The sequence below is a fragment of the Dermacentor variabilis genome, chromosome 1 (genome assembly GCF_050947875.1).
Source record: "Dermacentor variabilis isolate Ectoservices chromosome 1, ASM5094787v1, whole genome shotgun sequence".
Lineage (NCBI taxonomy): Eukaryota > Metazoa > Arthropoda > Arachnida > Ixodida > Ixodidae > Dermacentor > Dermacentor variabilis.
Window position 1 is genome coordinate 115,239,188 of NC_134568.1, and position 24,361 is coordinate 115,263,548.

Sequence of the window (24,361 nt, forward strand, 5' to 3'; positions counted from 1 at the left end):
AAATGGGTCTGTAGTTGCATGGTGAAGAACGGTCGCCTGACTTGAAAAAGGGTGTTACCTTGGCTATTCGCCAATCATCGGGGATAGTGCCTGTCGCGAGGGATTGTGAAAAAGGGCCGTCAGAATACTACAGATGCCATGGCGTGTATTTTTCAGTATTGTGTTATTGATACCATTATGGTCATATGTAGAAGAAATTTTCAGTTTACTTAAAAGGGAAAATATGCCCGCTTCGGTTACATCAATTTCTGGCATGTCGATGTCAGATATACAATCCTTCATAGGTGCGGTAGTAATATCCTCGCAGGTAAAGACAGCCGTGAATGTCTCATTTAGAAGTTCTGTGCACTGTGATTACGCAAGTGAAGTGTTGTTGCTACCATGAAGAGTGATATCAGGATGTTGTTTGGGATTCACGATGCGCCAGAATCTTCGAGGGTTATTTTTAAGCATAGATGTTAGGTTATGGCAGAAGAAATGACGGCGTGTGGTTTTAAGTAATGTTTGGTATTTTTTATCGCAGGCTTTGCAACGCAGCCAAGAAACCGACGTAACGTTTTTATCGGCCCGTCTGTAGAGTCGCTTTTTTTTATTGTTTAAACACCGAAGCTGCTGCGTTAACCAGGGAGCAGTACGGTTGCTTTTTATTGTAATGGTAGGAATGAATTTTTCTATTAGTTCTTTGAGGAAGTTTTTAAACAGAAGCCAATTTTCTTCTACCGTGAATGATAGGTGCCTGTCAATAAAGTGCTGTGAAAAACTCAATAATTCGGAATTCATACTAGCAAAGTTGGTTGTGTTGTAGCATCTGATTTTTTTGTTGGTGGGTTGTCCTGTGTTAAAAGGGCGTGTGAGGTTGCCGGTGATAATGGCGTGGTCAGAAAGGCCATCTAAGTGGGTGATATCAGAGCAAAGGTCAGGATTGTTTGTAATGATCCGGTCGAGAATATTGGCAGAGGTTGCCGAGTGCCGCTTAGGTTGATCTATGTTAGCGAGTGGTCTAGGCAAGTGTTAAGAAACTCGTTCGCTTCGGTATCTTTGCACACAACTGTGAGCGTTGACCAGTCTATTGAAGGAAAGTTGATGTCACCGAAAATAATTAATACCGAGTTGGGAAATCGGATTATCACATCATGCAAAACTCTGCGAAATTCGCTCGCAAACGTGCACGTCATGTCAGGAGGGCGATAAAATACACCGATAACAAAAGACGTCGGGCCACATTTGAGGGAAACTAGCACACATTCAAGAAAGGAAATAACAGCAACGGGAACGGCCACTACATCATGTTTTATGGCAATAAGAACACCGCCTCCCTTTCGCTTAAGCCCGTCAGTACGAAAAAAATTAAATTCTTTACCGCTGACCAAGATAAAGTTGTCAGGAACAGCATCGTTCAACCAGGTTTCGGTAAGAGCCACTATGGAAGCTGAACAGGAATCTATCAATGAAGATTCTCTACTTTGTTACCACTTTACCTCCCCCTCCCCTCTCTCCCCAGCGTAGGGTAGCCAACCGGATCTTTTTCTCTGGTTAACCTCCCTGCCTTTCCCCTTTCCTCTCTCTCTATCAATGAAGATAGTGGGACAGTTTTTGGGAGAACACTTCGTATATTTGTGTACAAAAATCCAACATCACTTGAGGCCAATAGCCCTTTCCTTCGAAAAAAGAAAATAGCAGTAAAATCAAGGCACGCGCATAGAACGACACGTAGGCATTTGTTAATATTACTTAGAGGAACTTTATTCAATAAAGTTATTTGGCGTACTGTACATATATACAATGGCCAGCAGCACGCGTAAGAGATTTCTGTCCGCACAATCCACTTGCGCGGTGTCGAAAGATCGATGCTGCTGCTGTGCTCCTGCAAGATGCAGTTATAGTGACATTGACCATGCGTGCGATTATAAATTGAGTGCAGCACCACAACGGCTGCCTTCCGGTTTACGTGACCGCGTGATTCCTTGGCGTCAGCTTTATGTGCAGGCCTTGTGTGGGACGCAAGACGAGCTCTAGCGACATCTGCAGGTCTTCGCTACGGGTCTTGGATTCCACCTTGAACCGTCTCAGGATCTGAGCCAAAAGAATCTTGTCCTCCAGCTGAGCAAATTTTTGCCCTGTCGTACAGAGGTAAAAAAAAGAAAAGAAGGAAGAGGTAGGCGGAAGCTCTATTAGTATTCAATACGCGCGGGTGGCTGAAATACACAGGAAACCTTGCGTTGGCACGCCTTTCGTAATTTTCTTTTTTCGTTCTTAAAGCGATATTCCTTTTAACGTTTTATTTTTGTAGCAGTCGCAGGAGTCTGGCCTAACATCGCCCTCCTAATGAAAGTTGCTCGAAAAGCCTTTCTTCTTCTTCTTTTTTTCATACATGATATGTGTGCGTATTATTCAGATAATGAAGCTATGTTTCTATCAGCTTTCAATGGCCCTTAAGCGCCGAAGAGCTTGTAAGTTTTGTTTTAATTCCAATTTTTCAGTTCACGAAGCACTAAAAGGTGCTTCAAAAAGTTAAATCATCGTGCGTGTAGTACGTGCCTGATGGCAACATTGATAGCTGGGAAGTCGCTTTCAGTTTCATTTTATGAATCGCCACTTGTATTTGCGTAGACTTCCCGCCGTGCCTCTTTCGAAGCGTCAAGCTGAGTGCTGACTGAAATCAACGATCTCGAAGTACTTTAATAATTTCCTTCCCGTTCATCTCGGTGTCCATAAAATGGCAAGCAGGTGAAATACGAGTAAGAAACCTCATTATTCAAGCAAGTAAGGCTCGTTCGCGAGCAAACGATCTAGTACCACCCACTGGACGTACCTATGCAGTTGCGAGCGCCGCCGGCGAAAGGGATGTACAGAAACGGGTGGCGTTCCTTGTCGAACTCTAGGAACCTCTCTGGCATAAAGTCGTTCGGTTTGGGTACAAACCGTGGGTGCCGATGCATGAAGTATATGAAGATAATTGTGACGGTTCCCTTCGGTATTGTTTGCTTTCCTGAAACATGAAACAGGAATTGTGAATAAACCATTAGGATAATGAACGTCGGTGTAATGTTACTAGTTATACCATAAGCTTGTCTTCCCTTATTCAAAACAAAGCTTCACAAAACAATCCATTCAAAAATTCCACGTGGACTATGACTGCCTCTATACTGGAGATTTCCAGGCCTAATTTTGACCACCTGAACTTCTTTAGCGTGCACTGAAATCACAGTGCACGGGCGCTTTCAATGAACGTTTTTTGTGCATTAGTAGGAAGGCAGTTGCTGCGGCCTGGAATATAACCGTGACCTTGTGCTCAATTTAAGTGGTACATCACTTACGCGACATTTACATCATCAGTTTAAGTGGTACACCACGTAGCCAAAGAAAGGCACAAGAAACATACATACGCATTTGTCATAATATCGTGAGGGAAAATCGTTTCAGCGTCCTTATCGAAGCACACTACTACTGTCTGTGACATGCCTATAAGCAGACAACTACTTATCGTCTTGCATTTGAGTGCGAAGAAAAGAAAAGTTGCAAATTGATAGCAAAAAAAAAATAATGCAACCATATACATTCATACAAAGTTCCGTAATAGCTTCGCTGCTCTTCCTTGCGCCATCAAGTTCCGGGATATTGAAACAGACTGGCACTTTTGTGAACAACGCAGCAACTTCATGAACACACGTTGATATTTGAAGCTATATTGTGTTCGTGAAAAAACGGAAGCACGCATTCAGCCTCGCTTTACCGTCGACCTCGCTTAAGTTTAAGAAATAAATTCTATTCAGAGGTCAGCAAGTTCAACAACGCCTATCAATTTAAACGCTCCTATTAAGAATTGCTTTCTTTTCTGTTTATATTTTAATATGTCACCAGCATTCGCTGTATGATTTACTCGCTGATTGAATTTATATAATCATTTTATGTTCTCCTACATTTGTGGAGTCAGGAAAGTAGTGACCACGTCTGCTATAGAGGCTTCATCAGTTCACTGTATTTTCTTTTCCTATCTGTAATGGGCGCAGATCTCAGCGAAAGTAAGATTAAACAACTGAACGTTACCAAGAATAAGGTCTTCTCCGAGCTTCCTTGCAATAGCCGGAATCGGTGGGTAGAGCCGAAGGGTTTCCTGCAAATGAGAAATATGAGGTCTCACTTAACTCGGTGGGAAACGTATTGCTAGTTGTGTTGTATAGTTACTTACGCAGAAGCACGACGCATTCATCGAAAGAAACACTGACAACGAATGAAGGAAGTGACACTTGTGGTGCAGAAGCAATTATAAACGCATTAGCAGTGCTGACTAACCTGCTAGTTTGACGTTCATTGTTTGGCTACTAACCAATCGGAATGTAATCGAAAAAGCAAGGGGCGAATAATATATTCCTTAATAAATCCTGTTTGCCCCTTCTTTTTATCACAGAGACATTAAGCGACATAGTCCTGACTTTGCACCAGGAATCTGTGCAACTACTGACAGTACAACAGAGCTCTATACCTGAAGCTTCAGATGCGCTCCTACGTAAACAATGACAACTACAAGGTCATGCAGGGAATAGCCAGTGCTCGCCAGTCGCTACTCGAAACCAAATTCTATAAAGCTGCGCTTTTTTTTTGCTATTACTTTCTCGCTACCCTCCTGCACGCGTCGAGTTAAGGGAAGGTGCTCGCGACACATCCGTCGTGGCACGATGTGTGCGAACTTAGTAAACACTCCTGTCATATTGACGCATTGAAAGCAGAAAGTGGTTTCCACTCTTTATATGAATACATGAAGGACCATAACTACAGGCGGCAAACTTTTAGCTGGCTGAGTGTCTGGCAGTCAAGGCAGAGAAGCACTTTTCACCATAATACGCGTACGTAGCGTATAGCGGGCAGAAAAATTGCTATTTTATATTTCTCGATTATCTTAACAATCAGTCGCATAATAAAGCTTCTTCTAATCTTCAGGGCTCGTATTCACAAAACTTCTCTTGCATAAGTGCCGTCCCCGATTGGACATCGCGGCGCTGGTACTTCAGTTAACATGCCAATCGGTATCATCAATGGCGAGTGCTGGTACCTCCCTCAGCTACTGAGAAAATGCTCTTACGCCGGAGAATTTTGGAGACTACGAGCCCACGTGTCACCACGAAAGTCCCCCAGAATAGCCGTGTATTAACGTGGTGGAGAAGAAAAGTAAAAGCTGAGCTGTTCATGACACAGGCACTCTACTGGCAGGTTCCAGCAATTAGACAGATGCACGGTAATTTTGCTGGGAGAATGCCAAACTCGACTAGGTGACCCAGTCAACAAATTTGCCCTCTCCATATTTGCCTCGAACGTATTATGTAGCCTTGAACAATGTAGTATGAGATAGTTGCATTGCACTGACGTACCTTTATGACGCAGTCCAAGTACTTGAGCTGCGCAATGTCCTCTCTGGTTACAGGTCGTTCTCGGTCAGAGCCAAACACGGCGTCTAGTTCTTCGTGAACCTTCGACTGAGCCTCCGGGTGGTTTCCCAGTAGGTGCATAGCGAAAGAAGCTGCCGTTGCAGTTGTGTCGAATCCCTATGGAAGGGTGCACAATGCCTTCATTTAGGTGAGCTAAAACTTTCCTAACCACATCGGGAAAAACGAACTGGTAACATGAGAGAAACCGCACCGTGAATACGAAAGGGGCAAAGATCGGCCTAGAATAGTCAGCTGTTTGACAGTTACTAGACATAAATTTTATTTTTCTCTCTTGCTCCTAGAAAGTCGTGCTACGTGAAACAAAATTGACATCTTCCGTTTTCCAGAAAAGCACTTTTAAGTCAAAAGATATGGCTGTTTCTGTATCTAGCTATTTATATTTTGCAGCTAGATGGCCCGAATGGGGCGGTGGCGGGTTTTAGCTGCAGGTTAGCTCAGCCTGGTGACCGAGGCCGAATCGAGCCTTAGTCACGCTGTTAGGAATTCAGGAGGCACGAAACGAGTCACGCCTAATCTGACAACATTACTATCAATGTTGAAAGTTTAAAAACTGGAGAGAGAGAGAGAGAGAGAGATAAAAAGAAGGCAGGGATGTTAACCAGTCATGAGTCCGGTTGGCTACACTGCTCTGGGGGAAAGGAATAGGGGAATAGAAAGAAGGAAGAGAAAGAGAGAGATGGGAGTAGAGAGACGAAGCTGCTCAAGAAGCTGCTTGGGACACCGGAGTAGGGAAGCGATCAATCTTAATATAGACGAGTTCATGTTCTTTAGCGTCCATGCAAATTTAAGTACGCGAGCGTTTTTGCACTCCGCGTCCATCGGAACGCGTCCGTTGTAGTAAGAAATCGAAGCCGCGACCCCGAGTTTAGCAGCTAAACGGAATAGCCACTGCACCACCATGGGAAGTGGTAATACTTCGACAAGGGGCAGCCTTTGTTAACAGTCACCACGTGATCTCTTCATGCAAAATTACTTATAATAAAATTTTCACATATTCAATCATAAGTCGTGTCCCTTGGACGCGCTCTCGGATCGTCTCTAGGGAACAGCCAAGGGCACCATGTTCGAGCTTGCGTGTTTATCGCGAGAGACCTGAAGGAAAGGTTTCAGTTGGCGGCGCGCGCGAACCGGAACCATTTTCCCTGATTAATGATTGCGCAGCGTTTCGCACCGACATTCGTGGCTGCTGGAAGAATGCTCACCCCAATCATGAATGTGTTGACCTCCTCTCTTATTTCCTCTTCCGTGAAGATTCCCTCCTCCATGTGCATGCGAAGAAGGATGTCCATGAAACTCTTCTTCTGCACAGCCTCGCCGCCTTCAATATTGTAGGTCTTCTTGCGGCAGCTGAGGATCTGAAGCAAACAGCAATTCTGAATTGCATAAATCAGCGTGAACCATCTGACTAATGATATGCACATAGTCTCCTTTCAGGTTGATGGAATCTTTGCTCATATTTATTATGTAATGATGTTTTAATGGTCTGCTTTCCAAAAGTGCAGTGCATTTAGCCACTTGTGAAAATGTTGAGAATGTTAGTTGCCGCAGTTCAAAATAATCCGCCCCATACTTCCATTCTTAATGCGCGTAGGCGATTAGAGACGCTTTAGACCTGACTTTATGTGTCAATATAGTGCGCCGAATTTAAAGTGAAGAAAAAAAAAACAACTTTCAGACATAAACGAACCTTTTTTTCTAGAGGATTGTACCGCACACCGGCCATCAGACGGATATATTGGCTTTATCAGGCAATTGAAAACAATACTGTCACGTTTTAATTTAAACTCACTAATCAAATTACATTCTGACTTTATCCGACGCGGTGACGTAGCGGCCTAGTGGCTTTGGTGTTGCGCTGCTACGCTTGAAGGGGCAGGATCAAATACCGGCCCCGGTGGCCGCATTTCGATGGCGGCGAAACGTGAAAACGCCAGCATGGGTACATGTTAATGAACCCCAGGTGGTCGAACTTAATCCGGAGTCCCCCACTACGGCGTGCCTCATAATCATATCGTGGTTTTGGCCCGTAAAACCCCAGAATTTAATTATTTCTTTAACATTCCGATCTTATGATGAGGAACTATGGCACCAAGTGGGCCGCATTATGAAGAAATTAGATGCGATTTGCCTAGTTATTTGTCAAGATATGAAATGCTGGCAGTGAGTAACTTTTTCATTGCAAAAGAAATATGGTTCGTCGGCAAATGAGCTCTAGGCTCTCAGGCTACTGCAATATGTATCAGAAAGATCACCTTTCAGGTTCTCCTATGAATCGAGAGCAATTTGTGCCAATTGAGAAAAACATAAATCAAAACCATTGTTATTTGGCACCTCCCTTCTTACAGTAGCTAACATACGACGCCGCGACATTGTTTTCATCTACATTTTCAATCCAAGTGCTATGACTTAGCCCGAAACAGCAAACATATCATAGTTTGACTGTACGATAATCGTGTACTTACATCTCGAGTGTATTTCTTTATCAGCTCCACTTTCTCATAAAACTTTCTGCCAACCTCGGTGCGCTTGTAAATGAATTCCGGCCAGTGGTGTATATTCATCATCCTCGTAACGATAGCCGTAGCAATTCTGTAAATAAACGGGCAGAAATGAATAAATAAACAATAAATAAATGGGTGCAAACAAATGGCTAACAATCTTAAACAATTAAGGACAACACCTATATGAACTTGGGTCTAGTGGAATAAGTAGGGAAGGCCACTTACTCGTCGTTCACTTTCAGGAATCCAGTTTTCTTGACATCTTCTTCGTCAAGCTTTATTCCCATAGCAGTCTCTGAAAAAGCAAGGTGCCTCAGTTTATGCGAAAGACAGCGTACGGTTTCATCTTTGCGGTCTTGCTCAGCAAATCAAGAAAAAAAATAAAGAAGAACGACGGGTGAGCGGAATTCTCCGCCTTCACAACTGCTTATATTCGTGCGTGCAGGCCAGTGCAATTATAACGTTCCTGACCTGCCAAAGTGCAAGCAATCGATTTTGAGTGGCTGCTTTTCAAAACTTTATGTTTTGACCACTGTACACATCGTTGTGTATACATCTTCGCAGTGCAAAAAAAAGAAAAGAAAGAAAGACAAACAAACCAAAAGTTGTAACGCTGTCGTCTATGTACAAAAGTGCTTCTGTCATCATTCCGGCATCTGCGGCCTTCCTCTTGAAACCTCCGAGAGCCCCATCGAAGCCCAAATCTCCTAGTTTCTTATCAACCTCTCACGCGCAAGAAATGGCGAAAATTTGGGTGCAGACTGAAAAATTGCAACCGCATACAACGGCTTCCTGGTGTGTGCATAAAGAAGTAGTAAATCTGGGTGCGTGTAATAGAGAATTTAGATGAACTTTTAAGAATGCACTTAAACACATTAGTAATCACTGATGATGGAACCCCGCAGCAAGAGCTGAACGCCTAATAGTGTCCCTCGATAAATGTTATCTACGAGTCAGTGCTCGTATGCCAGTGCCTCCCTGCAGTAATAAATTTTATTTATGTAGTGCTTGTATTACACCACAAAAGTCCGAAATTTTAGCGCCATCGCAAGTCTATTATGAAATTTATTCCTCAGAAATCTATCTGACAATGAGAGTTGTACCTCTGAGTGTGATTATGAGCTTACATTTTGGTTGGGTAGCTTGGAAAACGATGCGTATTTTATTTGCCAGTGGCATAACTCTCTTGGGACGTAAAGCGCGGAAGCGTGTACATTATTTCATAGATGAAAGCAACACTAATTGACTGAGGTTCACGTTCCTTTGAAATCTCGGCCAGGTGCACAAGCTACCCATCTTCCTATGGTCCGAGATGCATAGCAGGTGCACCAGTAACTGGCTTCGGTCAAGTTGCCAACCAGTGCTACTCTTAACGCATGCAATCTCCCGTCTGTAGAAACTTCCCGAGCATTGAAGGGCGAACATTCATGGTATGAATTCGGCTCGATAAATGGGGTTCCCACGAGGTCGTTCTACAAAAACGTTTATTTATCAATCGGCAGGTTGCGCGAACGTTTCACTATCCAGCGAACCTTCCTTTTGTAGTGCGTATTATGTCACTCACGTCAGAAGCGCACAATTTTCTCCCACAAATATGTGTCGAATGGTTTGCTGAAGTGCTCATTGGTCTACCTCTGTCGATTTGAGCATTTAACGATCCGTTACTTCGATGCTGCTTAGACAGGGATAAATTATGCGATAAGCATTGCAGATTCTCTGGCGCGCATTTATCTACGTGCCGCTCATTAAAGCGTTCTCAATGACTCACTGCCATGACAACACACGCACTCCTGAATCTTGCATGACAGTTTCCAGCGTCTGCTGCCGTGTAGTGTTCTCCGGTCTCTCTATATTGCTCAAGAAAGCCGCAAACACCTAAAATCTGCAAACGTCCGTGACATTGCGCATCTATCCGTTCATGAAGCATTAAGAAACATTACTGGCGAGCTTTCGTCACACGAATGAGGCACACTGGGGCCCTATAACGTAAAACTATTCCAACATGTTTTTATTCCAATCTCCTGGCATCAAATTTGCGTAACTGCCGACGCAAGCATCGGGCTGTCACCCGCAGGGTTGTCTGAAGAGACCAATCAAACGCCCTCTTCGTTGATAGGAGGTCACTTTTGTTTGCTTGAAAAACGAATAACATTGCCTACACCGAGCGGCCTGTCTTATCTAATTGGCTCACAAGATGCGAGGAGCACGTTCAAGTGGAGAGTGATTCCATAGGGCCGAGGCACTGCGCTGAAAATTTATAACCGCGTGAGGAAGATGGTGCCGGCGTCTGCGATTGGTCCGCTTTCCCTTACTTAGCTTTCAGTGGCTGGTCGAAAATCGCTCCGGCATGCAACGAAAGCTTAAGAATGACGCTAAAACGGATCCTCAGCAAAAAAGAGTAGGCAGAGTGAGGTCGTAAACGTGCCGAAAGTGCCCGAAAACGTTACACGGCCAAGCAAGAAGTTTTATTACACGCAAATAAAGCCATGCTCCCTGGCAGGTGCGAGTAGCCAGTGCCTGAACGATCGGCGGCAGCCATCTTTTGTTCCTTTCGGAACGGGGCAGCCTGCGGCTATTCAGAAGAAAATTCAGTTTTGTTAGGCATATTAATGCATCTTTAACGCGTACACGTCACTATGACGCGGTGAGTTCTTGCGGCTTTGTGACGTCGCGTGACAGGCAGGTGAAGTGGGTGCAGCCCAAAAACATTTCAACTATTGCCGAGGGCTAATGGCGAAAAGGTGTCGAATCAGAAATAACCATTTTTCTTTTGTTCGGTCAAATTATGCATAATCAGTGTGTACACGTCATATCAGTGGGGAGCTATCGCAGTTGTAGTGACGTCGCGTGACAGACAGTTGTAGGGGGGGGGTCCAAAAAAGTTTTTGACCAATCACGGAGGGCTGATTGCAGAATTGGAATAGAAAAGTTTGGAATAGTTTTACCTTATAGCACCCTGTTTTCTTTCTTTACCACCACCCGCATCTCCGGCAACTTGGGCCTAACTTTTCTATTCTTTAAGTAGAAATAAAGGTATCAGCACAATTCGCATTCCTTTTTTTCCTTTCTTATTATGACAGTGTTGCCATAAATGTACAACCCTTGTTCTTTTTCCGCATTTTTTGTGGGAACCGATCAGATACAAGTATGCCGAGAGAGGGCCCTTAATGCACTGTTACCTTATTATATTATAAAATCAACAGAAAACAAGAAATATCATCACTAAATATACTAAAGCACTGGTTCGTTCTTCCTCGTTGTGATTTGTGCACTTATCTCGTTGCATACCTCACTTATTATCGTGTCCTGCATGTTTTTCAGATTTTTTTTTTACTTTTAGTTTTTTTTCTCTCTCCTACGGTTACAAATGCATCTCTATTTCAAGTGAACACAAGCAGAGAAACAACAGTTTTACGGAGTCTAAGCACGCATATTCCTTGTGAATAGTTTCCCAGCCATCAATCGCGTAACTAGACACGCTGCAGGCTCGTATAGTGATGCGGCTGTTCGAATAAAGGCAATAAGAATATGATTGTTTTAAGACGCCGTTGCATTGTATGGGTCGAGGTATATAAGAAACATCACTGCATTGCTCCGACTCAGTTCTGGTGTGCGCTTTCTGCGTGGTCGGAGTTCTCGCAGAGGATGATATACTACTGAAAAATTAGGTCTGGCTATCAATTATAAGTGAGTTCACCGTGTTCATATTGCTTATGCAGCGACAACACTTCATGGGAAGTTTTTCTTCGTCCCGTTATGCCGCACTTATACGGATACGCTGCTATCAGAAAAGATCATTTTAAGAAATCAACAATAATTTCCCACCCACCGTTTATTGCATCACACTTCCAGCAGCACGAACTGCCGAAATTCAATTCTGGAAATTACGCCACTTCTGAATGTGAAGAGACTATTTTGGTAAAACAATTAACAATGATCATTTCCTTCACTGCACTCTTAGTAAAAAGATAGTATCGGGTGCAGGCATAAACTTTATAAGCCGTTACTAACATTTGACAACTTGTTTACTACCTTCAAACATTCAGACCTAGTAGTAAGCGTTTCCGTTACTCGTGAGACTTAACTAGTTCTGCCTCTAAAAAGTAAGTCTTAGCAATTCCTATGTTTATCTTGCGCCTGGTTTATATCTTGTATAGTAGCGGTATTAGCGCGACCTTTAGGTGAAGTGCAGTTTCGTTTATTATGTTCGATCAAACGTTATCTGTCAGTTCGTAATGCACATTTCTACAGACTGCATGTTATGCAAACTCATATTTATAAATTTGTATAGTTCCCCAAATACATGAGTGCTCACCTGTAAAATCTGTGCTCCCAAGAATACAAGATGTATTGCATACAAGGTCATCCTCTTACATGTATCACGTAGTCTTGCGGTCATTTTATTTCGAGATGTTTGGTCCCTATTCATTGTTTGTTTTTGTGCAGCGTAATTACACAAACCACGATGTTCATGGCTCGTATGAACGTTAAGTACCTTTATCTGATGACGTTAAAATAATTACTAAACCGCGCGGAAATGTTTTTCTTCATGTTTTTCTTCTACCTGGGTAGTAAATGCACGTACGTGCTTCGTTACTACTTCAGGCTGCTAAGACCTTGGTGAAATTTGTGACAAGCCATTACTAGCTTTCAGTTAGTAAGTGGCGTGGCTTTGTTTTTCTAGGAGTGTATAACTGTTTAACTTTCGCTCTCTCTAGCCACTCGTATTGCGTTCTCGATCGACGGACTGGAAGTTATCAGTTAAACCTGTCAAAACACTATTGCCTTGTGGTAACGTACAAATCCACTCTTTGTTAGGAGTCCTTCTTTTTATTTCTTTTACGCTCCATCTCCTGTAAGTTATTATGTGTTTGTCTCCCATTGAGCTGCGAGAACTAAACGGGCTCCGACATCTGAGAAGGCACAAGCGGCGATTACTACGGGAACGAGGCCAGCGAATAAAAGAAAGAAAGTGTGCGTGCGGGTGCTGCTTCCCGATCAGTTAAGGTCCGCTTCAGGCGCACTCTCCGAAAAGGCTGAGCGTGCGGCCCCTCTCGAAGGACAACGGGGAACACGGAACGCTTCAAACGGGACGGATGGCCTGTCAGAGTGTTGGCGGTGGAAGCGTGTTCGCGCGACGCGACGCGTGAGCACTCACCGAAAAGAATGCCGAATGTCGCAATCCTCATCACTGGTAGGACGTCGAAGTGGTCCCTTCCCAGCGCAGCCAGCTTGTCGCACAGCAGGGCCGCCCTTCGGTTCATAATGGGCACGTACTCGTCGAGGATGCGAAAGTGGAACGCCGGTGTGAGCACCTTCCTGCGTGTCTTCCATATCGCCTTCTCGCTGAAAGCGAAAGCGCCTTTCATTTAGTCTACAGGGCGACTACCATTTAATAACAACGCTATTATCTTGATTATTCTGATAGCTTTAACGCCTCTCACTGCGCGGAAAGTAAGGAGATTCGTGCAATATTACTAGAAAATATAAGTGAGAAGTGCGTCCGAAAATGTCGATGAGTTGCACGGTTGGCTTGCTACGAGCCGCTGTAAGCGCAATTGCATTCTTTTGTACGATACGCACAGCTATCTACAATTAATGTCGAGCATCTCGCTCTCTGTAGAGAAACGTCAAGGTAAATAAAGCGCGCGCGTATAGGAGGTTATGCGTGCCACTCTGAATTCAGCAATTTCTTAAGGGCACGGAAAATGAAAATATTTTTTACTGCGCAGGGAAACAAAGTGTATTCCTTCTCGCTGTGAATAGGAAACGATGTTTATTCAAGGGAACTCGAATGGCCCACCAGTTAACTATGCTACGCAATATATAGCCTGCTCAGATGCATTTTTTTCCCTTTGTGTCAATTAGAATATCGGCTATTCCCGTTTGCTCTCTGATCCACACCACTCTCTTCCTGTCTCTTAATGTTACGCCTAACATTCTTCGTTCCATTGCTCTTTGCGCTGTCCTTAACTTGTTCTCGAGCTTCTTTGTCAACCTCCATGTTTCTGCCCCAATATTAAGGTCAAATAAAGAATAAACAGCATGACATTATATACTTAGTTATTTACTGCATTTTAATGAAATGCTAAGGAGGCGAGTGATAGACGCAACTATACATTCGCAGCCCACTAATTTTGCGTACTTATATAACTTGTACCATTAATACTGCGCGACAAAATATTAGTAAACTTGGAATTTGTCTAAGAGGTCTGTACAGACAAGTTCCAAGATGTACTGAAGAAAGGTAAGGCGCGGCATTTTGGTCTTTATAGGGTAATGTAATTTATGGGAAGGAGTGGCCAAAATATTGTGAAAGAAGGCTCTCGAAGGGGGCAACAGATTAACTAACACTACTGCCAACAGACAGTATCATTTCGAAAGCACTGGCTTCCCAGAGCAACAAAAATTGTTAGGGCAGAATGAGAATGATAATTTTTTTTTTCTGTGGCCGTGTTGGCGGAGTTGCTGTTCAATAGACCCCATAAAAATCGGTAAAGCGTAAATAGACCGTGATAGTTACCTTGTCAACAGGCCATTGCCTACCCAGCTTTTTAACATGGCGTACAGGAATGACTTGTTTACATTCTCTGTGTTTGACAGCACCCGCTACAAGAGAAAGAACAGCAATTAAGTCACGTATGGATCTAAGCACTTATAAGGGTATCGTGCATTCGGATATCTAGGTTATGTGTGCTGGCTACGTTGGTTACAGTGCCCCTTAAGGTTCTAGTCTTCGTCTGTCATAATCATTTTTACTAAGTACTGAAGATGACAATGTGAGTGCGTGAGCAACGCACTGAAAAAACAACAAATAAACAAATCAGTTTGATGAAAACTGAGCCAAGATATATCTCATATCGACTCGGCAATACTTGCGAAGCAAGAGGCGCTCGGCAGAGTATATGGACACGGAAACAAGATGAATAAAAATAATAATGAAAAGTCTACAAAATTCGGGCGCGCGTTGCCGATGTGGCCAAGACAAGAGATATGCTTCTGAAGGACATCTGCACAATCAGCAGGCGTCGTGCTTTGCTACGAAAGGACTGCCCGAAATATAATTTTGCTGTGTACTTTAGGGGCGAAGCACAAGTTTTTTGTAGCCGCGGTGGGCTCTGTGATAATTGAAGCATGCGATTACATAACGCCTGAACATGTAATTACGATTGGCAAAGTGCAGTTCCTCAACAGCTAACTGACAAGGAAGGCTACGAAAACACAGGTGCTTTCTTCTCTACAATTTTCTCGGAATATTTGCGTTTAAAGCACGACTGTGATCCAAAATCAAGGTTCATGCAAACTATCGCAACCTCTGAAGCCCTCTTACCTCAACAGTGTCGGGGGTCACGGCGATTAGAAATGGCTTGGGGCCATAGAAGGCAACCGTAACGTCCTGGTCATGGATTTGATAAAACACGGAATCCAAATAGTTGAATATCTCTGTGGAAAGCAGCGCAAATACGTATTAAGGGAACATTCGATGAATGAAATTTCATGGTTACTATAGTGTCGTGACATTATGTATAGCTAACTTTATGCGCGATAGCTATGCCACCGAATGAGGTTACGCGGGGGCAAGGAATCTGGCACGCAACCGGTGGAACACCGGGACGAAAAAGCCTTTAAAAGTTTACGTGCCAGTAAAAAAGTGAATTCGTCCAGTAAGGTTCAGTTAGAAGGCCGGACCGTCCAACCAGAGAGCCACGTTGGGACTAATCAGCTTAACTGCTACGGTATCCCTAACGGCGCCACTCTGCGACTCGCCACCGGTACATTCAGTCTGCGAGATTCGTGGTTCATGGGTATGTTTGCTTTCTCCTTCACATCGCTTAGCGATCACTGATCGCGGACACCTATCGCCAATATTTGGGGTTGGCAATACGCTTAGCTCTCAGTGATGCCTCATTTTTTGGTAATAGTTATAGCAGCTCCGCTTGTGATCTTGTTTATAGTGTGGATGATCACAGTGAAAAGACGTTGCAGCGTCCATAATTTGGCATCGCTGAAGCCTGTTCATCCGGCGGGCATTTCTCTTTGATTCTTTATTTGCTGATACCAATGTCAAGTTGCACAAAAATAAGAAACCCGAAGCGATGAACGCGAAGCAAGCGAAGAGAATAAAGGTGGCAGTTCTACTCACTGGCTGGTACTTCCAGCGACGAGTCCATCGAGGCGACGCGTTGCCACAGATCCAGGAGCAAGCAGAAAGGAAAGCGCTCGTACGGATGCGGAATGTTCCATAGGCAAGCGTAGGCACGAATCGTGCGGGTCAGCATCCGTGCGCAGTAGAAGAGCACCGCAATCACCGCTACGGATACGCAGGCTGAAACAATTCTGCTGTGCAGCAGGGGCTTGTACAACGGTGGTACGGGCTCCATGGCACCACGCGGCTGGCGCTCGCGATCAGCGGCGTTTTGGACCCAACTGTTCACGCCGTCTAGAGCTGGAAACGCTTCCTCAGTTCATTCGGCGCAGCTGCTGAGAGTCGCTTGCGCCCCTCAGTTTTTTGAAAGTCAACTGGCTGATCGGATACCGTTCTCGCTTCTTTTATGCGCTTTTGCTGTTTAGACAGTCGCTGCTCGCCGCACCGGAAAGCTGTCGGCGGAGGCGGGCGAGGAGGCGCGGGTGAGGCGATCGCTCGGTTCGCTGTCCCCCAGCGATGACAAGGCGGCACCCTCTGCACCTCCTCGGAGGAAGTGAAAGTTCGAACAGCCGTTACGCGCATAGCCAGCGCAATCACGGGCGCGTGCTCACTCGTATCGCTCTTCTCACCTGGGAAAAATCTGGCGGCCTTCAATGCGTGCGTATGTGACCACTCGCCCTCGTCGAGAACGCCCGCTTTCTCGCGCAACCTTCTCGCAGCTGCCCCAGTGGCCCTTGCTTCCCAACTCCCCCTCCCAACGCCCCCCCCCCTCTCGAACCACCCCTCACGGACACACACTTGACACCGGTGCATGCTCGTGCAGAGCATCCGTCGACTTTGATATTGCATAACCTCGCTGCCTATACAGCGCACGCCACGTGCCGTCGCGGTTGTGCGATGGACCGAATGGCATGCGTGACTGGACCCAAGTCGGGCACGCGTCTGCCCTTTCTATAGGGAGCATCTTGAGGGTCTTGACGCCGTGACTTGAAACACGCGCACTCTTGGCCTTTGGCCACCGAAGAGCGCGTCGTTTCCTTGCGGCGTTCAAATGTTTATTAGCTGACGGAAACCGGCGCCCGTGCATCGGTCGCTTCAATGATCCGCGGCGGTATGAAGCGGAAGCGCGTCGTGCTTCATTCATCTCAAAGGCTTTGCGTTTATCAACGCGACTCGCTCAGCCTGTGATGACGCCGTGTCCGTGATGAATACGCTTCTTTGCATGTTTTGTCGGAGAAATCTGCCAACCTTGTTCAATCTTGATTGGCTAATATGGCGTCGTGACTCACTTCTTGATCGAGAAATCAGCAATCAGAGCTCCCATTTTCTACCGAAAGGCATTGCAGTATATGTATAAATGGAGGTTTCTCTCCCGACATGCCTCGTAAATATTGCTAGTGCAACAGAAACACCTTCCCGCCATGCGAACTACAGACCACGGGAGAAGACTGCAGCGTCTTCTAGCGCCTCTAACGCTACGGAGCTGGCGTAACCACGGTAAACTCGAACAGTTGGGGGTAACAGTAAATTGGCATGCAAAAACTGCAGGGCTGTGTTGAAGAGGATTGAGAAGTAGGCCGATAGTTGTAGTTATTTATGATCTCTTATAGGTTAACTATAGTTAGATATAGTTTCTGCGTAATCAAAGGTATAACCAAAACCTTCTTTTTCCTACCTCACACCTGAACAGCTATTTATATGCAAATCTCCCACAAATTTCGTGAAGAGGCCTTTAGTTAATTTTTTTACAACGAGTTACCTGGCCCAAGAGTTAGGGTGGTATGATAGAAATGTCCTTTCTGACAACACTGGTGCCGTCTACAGACTACTCCAGACGGCACCAGTGACGCCAGAAATGTCCATGGACGGGTGAAAAAATTTAAACGCAGAACCTAGAATGCTACCGGAACCGCGCTGTGGAACAAGGTTGATCACACGTGCTCCTACATTCATCTCCACCGACGCAATAAATGACCCACGCTGACAGAAGAACGTCCGTATATACGCCAGCGGTCGTGGTGCGTGATTTCGGCAGATACTCCCGAAGAAACTTGTATGCAGAAATAGCCTGTGGTAAACTGTGCGCGAAGTGGCTTGTGCTTTCACTATAAATCTGTATAATATAAGCTCAGAACGCTCTCCTTCGTAAGCCGACACTGTTGTGCACAATGTTAGCAGGGTAATTATTCCTTCCTGAACGTGCGAAGCAGACCTGCCACCTCCGAGATTTCACGTGCCCACTGTCATGAATGAAACTCGACAAACGGTAACTTCCGCACACAGACCATGAGGTGAAACTGGTGGTGAACAAGAGGGCCCCAGAATAACCATTCATTGGGGCTATAAACAGCGCAAGAAAAAGAAAACACGTATACGAGGAAGAATTGACAAGTCGATGAATTTCGAGTAAAATTTATTGGAATATAGGTACGTGTACAAATATATGGGCAGGATAGCATCATTATCACAGTGAAAAACTAAGGAAAAAAAAGAACAGAGAAAATCGTGACGTATCCAGCAAAGCTGTACTTCCTTCGGCGACAACGTGATCGAAGCCTGGCTTAGGCATTCATCATCCGCTTTGATAATATGATAAGCCTTAATACTCATCGTATTGGGAGTATGCTTATTCTTATCAACTCCTTAGTTTCCGTAGTCTTCGTAGAACTTTCATTCACGCATGCACACATGATTTTCTTAGCGCTGAGCGCAAAGACAAAAGAAGTGATATTCTCCCCAAGCTTAGAACGTGCATGGAGCGGTTTCTCTAAGCGGGATGAGGGCCACCAGCGCCATTCCTTACAATAAAAGTTAATTTCAAATCTAGAAATTACAACTTATTTTCCCTAAGAAGCTCCAAGGTAAACTTCAGAACAACGCCGCATGCCTTAAAGAGATTGGGAACATCTACCACCCTGGTATTGACTGCACAATTTCACAAGTAGACGATCTAATCACCGACGTAGCGAAGCACTCTAAAAGGCACACACACACACACACACACACACACACACACACACACACACACACACACACACACACACACACACACACACACACACACACACAAACACACACACACACATATATATATATATATATATATATATATATATATATATATATATATATATATATATATATGCCGTGCTGATCTGTACCATACTGAACTTTCAAAGCTTCTACAATGACCATTCACAAAATATTTTGCCCTTTAAAGTAAAGTCTAGAGCTGTTTTCAAGCCGTGCATATGCACCACTTTATGGGAGGCCGAACTTTGCATGCAACATGAGAGTTTCTAGTAGCATCTGGAGTAGGTTCATCGTGCGTCAATTAATAAAAAAATGTTCGGTCCAGTTCAGTATTTTTTTCTCTACAAGAGAGAGAGAGAGAGAGAGAATCAACTTTTGTGCTGAGCCCTTAGTGACGGTTGGTGCGCGCTGGCACCAGATGGGGTGGAACCTTCTTCTCAGGTCCCATATGCGTCCAGCAGTTCCTGGCCCCTAGCCGCCAGCACGAGCTGGGTCGGTAGGTTGGGGCTGGACAACAAAGTCTCCCATCGCTCGGGGGGGTTGGGGCTGGGGAGGGGGGGTAGGGATGGGGGGGGGTTCTTGAGCTTAGTGCACTCTGAAAGGATGTGTGCTAGAGTGCCTTTTGACCGTCTGCAAAAAGGGCATGAAGTGTCATGCTCTGTTGGGAACATCTTGTGCAAGAGCACGGGATGTGCTAGCGACCCCGCTTGCGTGCGTCGCACGATCGTTTGCTGCATTTGGTTGAGTTGCGGATGCGGACGGAGAAGCCTACATCTGCCGCTTCTGTACATTTGCGTGATTTCTTTGTAGCTTGTCACGGGGTGCGGTAGCTCTGGCTCGTCCTCGGCCCGGATTGACAGTTCTCGGGCATAGTGGTCGGCGAGTGCGTTGCCTTCCACTTGCGAGTGAGCGGGGACCCACACGCGCTCAACGGCCCGTCCCGGTGATTTGCATTTGGTGAGGATCGCTAGTGCCGCGGGAGAGATGTTCCCCTTGCGGTAGCTTGCGTAGGCGGTCTGGGAGTCTGTGACCACGGTCCTCACTCCCGGTTGTGCGAGTGCGAGGGCCACGGCCACTTCTTCTGCTTCGGCTGTATTCGTCGTCCGTATCGATGCGCCTGTGACCAGTTTATCGATGGGGTGACGACCGCCGTTGCTCTGGTTCCGTGCTTGGGAAGCGAGGCGTCCGCGTAGAGGACCTCGGGGTCCTCTTCCAGCTGTCGAGCCAGTGCCTTGGTCCGCGCATAGCGTCTCTCGTGGTTCCTCCCCGGCTGCATGTTCCGGAGGAGGGGCTTGGTCTTAATAATGTCTCTCCACGTTGTGGGGAGCGGCTCCGTTGTCGGTAGCTGTTCAATTTGCCATCCTATCTTGCGTAGGACGGCCCGACCGTGCTCTGTCCGGCTCAGCCTTACTCTCTGGTGGGATAGGTGTGCTTCCACCAGCTCTTCCACCGTGTTGTGGGCACCCATTTCCAGCAGCTTCTGCGTTGACGAGTACACTGGGATTCCCATGGCGAGTTTGACTGCTTTCCTTATCGTCGTGTTCAGCGTCTCGCGGTTCACCTTCGCAAGCTGGAGGTACGGGGCGGAGTACGTTACGCGTGACACGAAGAATGCCTGCACCAGGCGCAGTGCGTCTTCTTCTTTGATTCCTCTGTTCCGGTTGGTGACTCTCCGGATCATGCTCAGGACTTGCTCAGATATGGTCTTGATTTTGTTGACGGCTGCGTGCGCCTTGCCGTCGCTGCGCAACAGCAGGCCCAGTATCCGGATCTGCTGCGTTGGTTTGATCTCTGTACCGTCGATGGTGATAATTATGTTCAGCGGCGGCTCCTTCTTTGGTCTTCCGGGCTGTACCATGAGCAGCTCCGATTTCTGTGGAGCGCAGCTCAGGCCGCAGGTCGTGGCATACTCGTGGACGGTCGTTGCCGCTCTCTGCAGGGCTTCCTCCGCCCAGGCATCGGACCCTGCGCGGTTCGTCCACACCGTTATATCGTCGGCATAGAACGCGTAGTCCACGCCCTCGATCTGATTGAGTAGTTCGGGCAGGGGCAGGAGTGCTAGGTTGAAAATCAGAGGCGACAGGACAGACCCCTGTGGGGTACCCCTGTCTCCGAGCTCCACAGGCTCTGACCGTTCATTTCCTATCCGGATAGTTGCTGTTCTATTGGTTAGGAAATCTTTAATATAGCCGAAGGTCTTGCGGCCACACCCCGTCTTGCGCAGGTTCTCGAGCACGCTGGCGTGGGACACGTTGTCGAAGGCCCCTTTGAAGTCCAAAGCCAGTATACCCCGGGGCGCGTGCCTCGTTGCTCTTTTAATCACTAGTTCGTGTAATTGGATCAGGACGTCTTGGGTGCTCAGGTGCTGGCGGAATCCATACATGGTCGCCGGCATCTGATTTGTCTCGTCCAGGTGTGCTTGAAGTCGTCTGGGAACCATGCGTTCCATGACCTTGCCCACACCGGGCGTGAGCGAGATAGGGCGCATGTTCTCGATGGTCAGAGGTTTGCCGGGTTTAGGTATGAACCGCACCTCGGCCTCTTTCCATTCTGCGGGAGAAAGCAAGGATAGAAAAGGCAGGGAGGTCAACCAGAACAGCATCCGGTTTGCTACCCTACACTGGGGGTGGGGGAAAGGGGAATAGAAAGAAGAAGAAAGGGAGCGAGCAAGCACTGAGTACGTGTGGGAGGGACACCATACACAGGGACACTATAAACGGTCTCTTAAGCAGGTGCACTTCAAGTACTGCACTAGTGCACGAATTGCTTTTCGAGCCAGTGACCCGTGTGGCCACGGTCCGAGTATCTTTGACCCGGTGAACGGTCTCGAGTCCAGTCTGCGTAAAGTTGCCCGCAGAGAGAGGCGTTGGACATCGTAGCGAGGGCAGGTACACAATAGGTGCTCGATGGTTTCCTCGCACCCACAGGAGTCGCACATTGGGCTCTCGGCCATTCCCATACGCTAGGAGTATGCGTTCGTGAAAGCCACTCCCAGACACAAGCGGCACAACAAGGTTGTTTCGCCGCGGGAAAGGCCAGATGGCAGTTGTAGCCGTAGCGTGGGGTCCAGTTTACGCAATCAGCAATTGAAAGCACTTGAAATCCAGAGATGTTGTGACTTCTTGCGTGCAAGTAGGCGAAGTTCTCTGGCAGCGTCCGACCTCGCCAAAGGTGTTGGACGCGTCTTGGTATCTTCGTGGGCACATTGGGCAGCCTTGTCAGCTAGGTTGTTGCGAACGATGCCACAGTGAGCAGGAATCCATTGAAATATAATGTGGTGTCCTCTTTCCAGAGCTTGGTGGTGCACTTCCCTGATGTCAGATATCATCTGCTCGTAAGTTCTATGATGTAATGTAGATTTGATACTGTGAAGAGCTGCCTTAGAATCACAAAATACGACCCACTTCTGTGTTGGCTGTCGGTACAAACCTCGTAATAAAAGCAAGCCCTCTGAATTCAAGTGAAACAAATGTGAACCCTCCATGACGTAAAATATTGAGAGAATATGTTAAATAATATTCAGAAAACCCCAACAAAGCTCTCCAATAATCAGTGTGCTCTGGACGACATTCTTGAACAGTGACCGAAGGGTGCATTGTGTCCCGGGTGTATTCTCTTTTTGGACTCGAATTTTTTTCCTAGGCTCTCCACGCTCACAGCCCAAGCGTTGTTTGACTCTTGTTTCTTTCAATTTTACGCCGCTTCAGTCTTCTTTAGCGTCCGCCACCCTCAAATACAATACTGTTGCCGCTATTAGCCTGGAATTCTAGTTATTACTGTTAGTTTCAATGACTTCCGGAATTCATGTATAATAACTAGGGCTCCGTGCTTTTGGAGTTTATTTTTCTTGAAATTCCGTTAGTGTTTTTTGGACTTTATTCTTTGGCGGCAATTCGGCGTTTATCGGAGTTTATTTCTCGTAAATCCCCAGTTCTCCGAAATTCGGAGTTTAATTTTGCATTATTCTCAATACTCCCAAATCTTAGATGAAATGATATCTGAACACGAAAACATCAGAAGACACAAAGCGTATTTTAGTTGTCTGGAAGGTTTGAACGCAAACGCATATTCACAAAAGCACAAACGCTTGAATACAAAACACCTAGGTTTGTTCGTCTTAACTTAACCTCACAACAACATTAAAGCTTGTTGTAATAGACGCGAGCACACTTTACGAGGTTGCTGTCACTGATGGAAGCGCGCTCCTTTCGATTGGTGATTCTCAGCTTTGAAAATGCGCTTTCAACGTTTGCGCTAGAAACAGGCAGAGCCAGAGGACTCCGCACGCAGCGAGAAAGCACTGGCCACTGGACAGTGGGAAGTCTCCAAAATGACAGGGGTTCAACAATGTTACTGATTTCATAGCTCTGTTCGCAAAATCACTCATGAGCTAGCTCATGTCGTCAGTTTCAAGAAACGCTAACTTAAAAATCGGCGCATAGGCTTCGAACGTGCAGGGTGGCTCATGCATCACATTTGGATTAATAATTTGAACACTACCGAAATGATTCACTGGTGTACTGGAGTGCATCGCAGAGGTTCCTCTCAACTGTCTGTCTCCACTCTTCAGCGACAGCAGCGTAGTATCCATGAAGGTCTGCGACAGTCGTTGAGCGGTCATTCTCATCAAGGAGATCTATCTATCACCCCTGATGTGAAGACCTCAGGTGCGTCACGCCATTGACTGAGGAGCGTGTGCAAACGAACCCCCAGTATGGGGTAAACCTGGTGTACCAGGGTACTCTGTTCCTCAAGTTCCTTAATGATGGAGAGCACAGCACACGGATTCGTCTAAAAAAACTTCAGCTTAATCAGGAAGTCGTGCACAATTTCAAGCGATGAAACAAGAGTTTTGAGCTTCTCACAGTTTTTTCCTTTGTCATCGTCGCCTCACAAGAAAGACAAAATGGCAAGCCAGTAGTCCAGAACATCCTCTATGGCTTCATAAAAAGAGAACCACCTAGACGGACATACAGCTTTCAGCGACTTGATGGTCGTACCCATGGTCACGCACACAAGACCAAACTTAAGAAGCAGTTCCCGCGACGACTTCAGCAGGGCAGGAAAGTGCACAACAATATCATGAACCACCTTCAATGAGCTCGTCTTAATTCCCTCCTCCAGAGCGGTGTTAAGTAGGTGGCACGGATCTTTGAAGTGAATTACCTTGAAATAGGGCTGGAGAGTTGCAAGTCCTTGTGAAGCTTCTACATGTAGGAAAATGAATAGGAGCACAA

General features: G+C 46.0%; 1 protein-coding gene across 1 annotated transcript in view; it reads right to left on the bottom strand.

The window, feature by feature from the left end:
* Positions 1-1,727: 1,727 nt before the first annotated feature.
* LOC142582173 (uncharacterized) overlaps positions 1,728-24,361 on the bottom strand; it is a 52,986-nt gene continuing 30,352 nt past the window's right edge. Inside the window, exons 11-21 of the mRNA XM_075691604.1 lie at positions 16,089-16,404; positions 15,276-15,388; positions 14,469-14,554; positions 13,104-13,291; positions 8,171-8,240; positions 7,907-8,033; positions 6,647-6,799; positions 5,367-5,540; positions 4,048-4,114; positions 2,813-2,989; positions 1,728-2,117 (exon numbers count right to left, since the gene is read on the bottom strand). Of these exons, the coding sequence (XP_075547719.1) occupies positions 1,945-2,117; positions 2,813-2,989; positions 4,048-4,114; positions 5,367-5,540; positions 6,647-6,799; positions 7,907-8,033; positions 8,171-8,240; positions 13,104-13,291; positions 14,469-14,554; positions 15,276-15,388; positions 16,089-16,404 (1,644 nt within the window). The 3' untranslated portion in view covers positions 1,728-1,944. The remainder of the gene's footprint in view (positions 2,118-2,812; positions 2,990-4,047; positions 4,115-5,366; positions 5,541-6,646; positions 6,800-7,906; positions 8,034-8,170; positions 8,241-13,103; positions 13,292-14,468; positions 14,555-15,275; positions 15,389-16,088; positions 16,405-24,361) is intronic.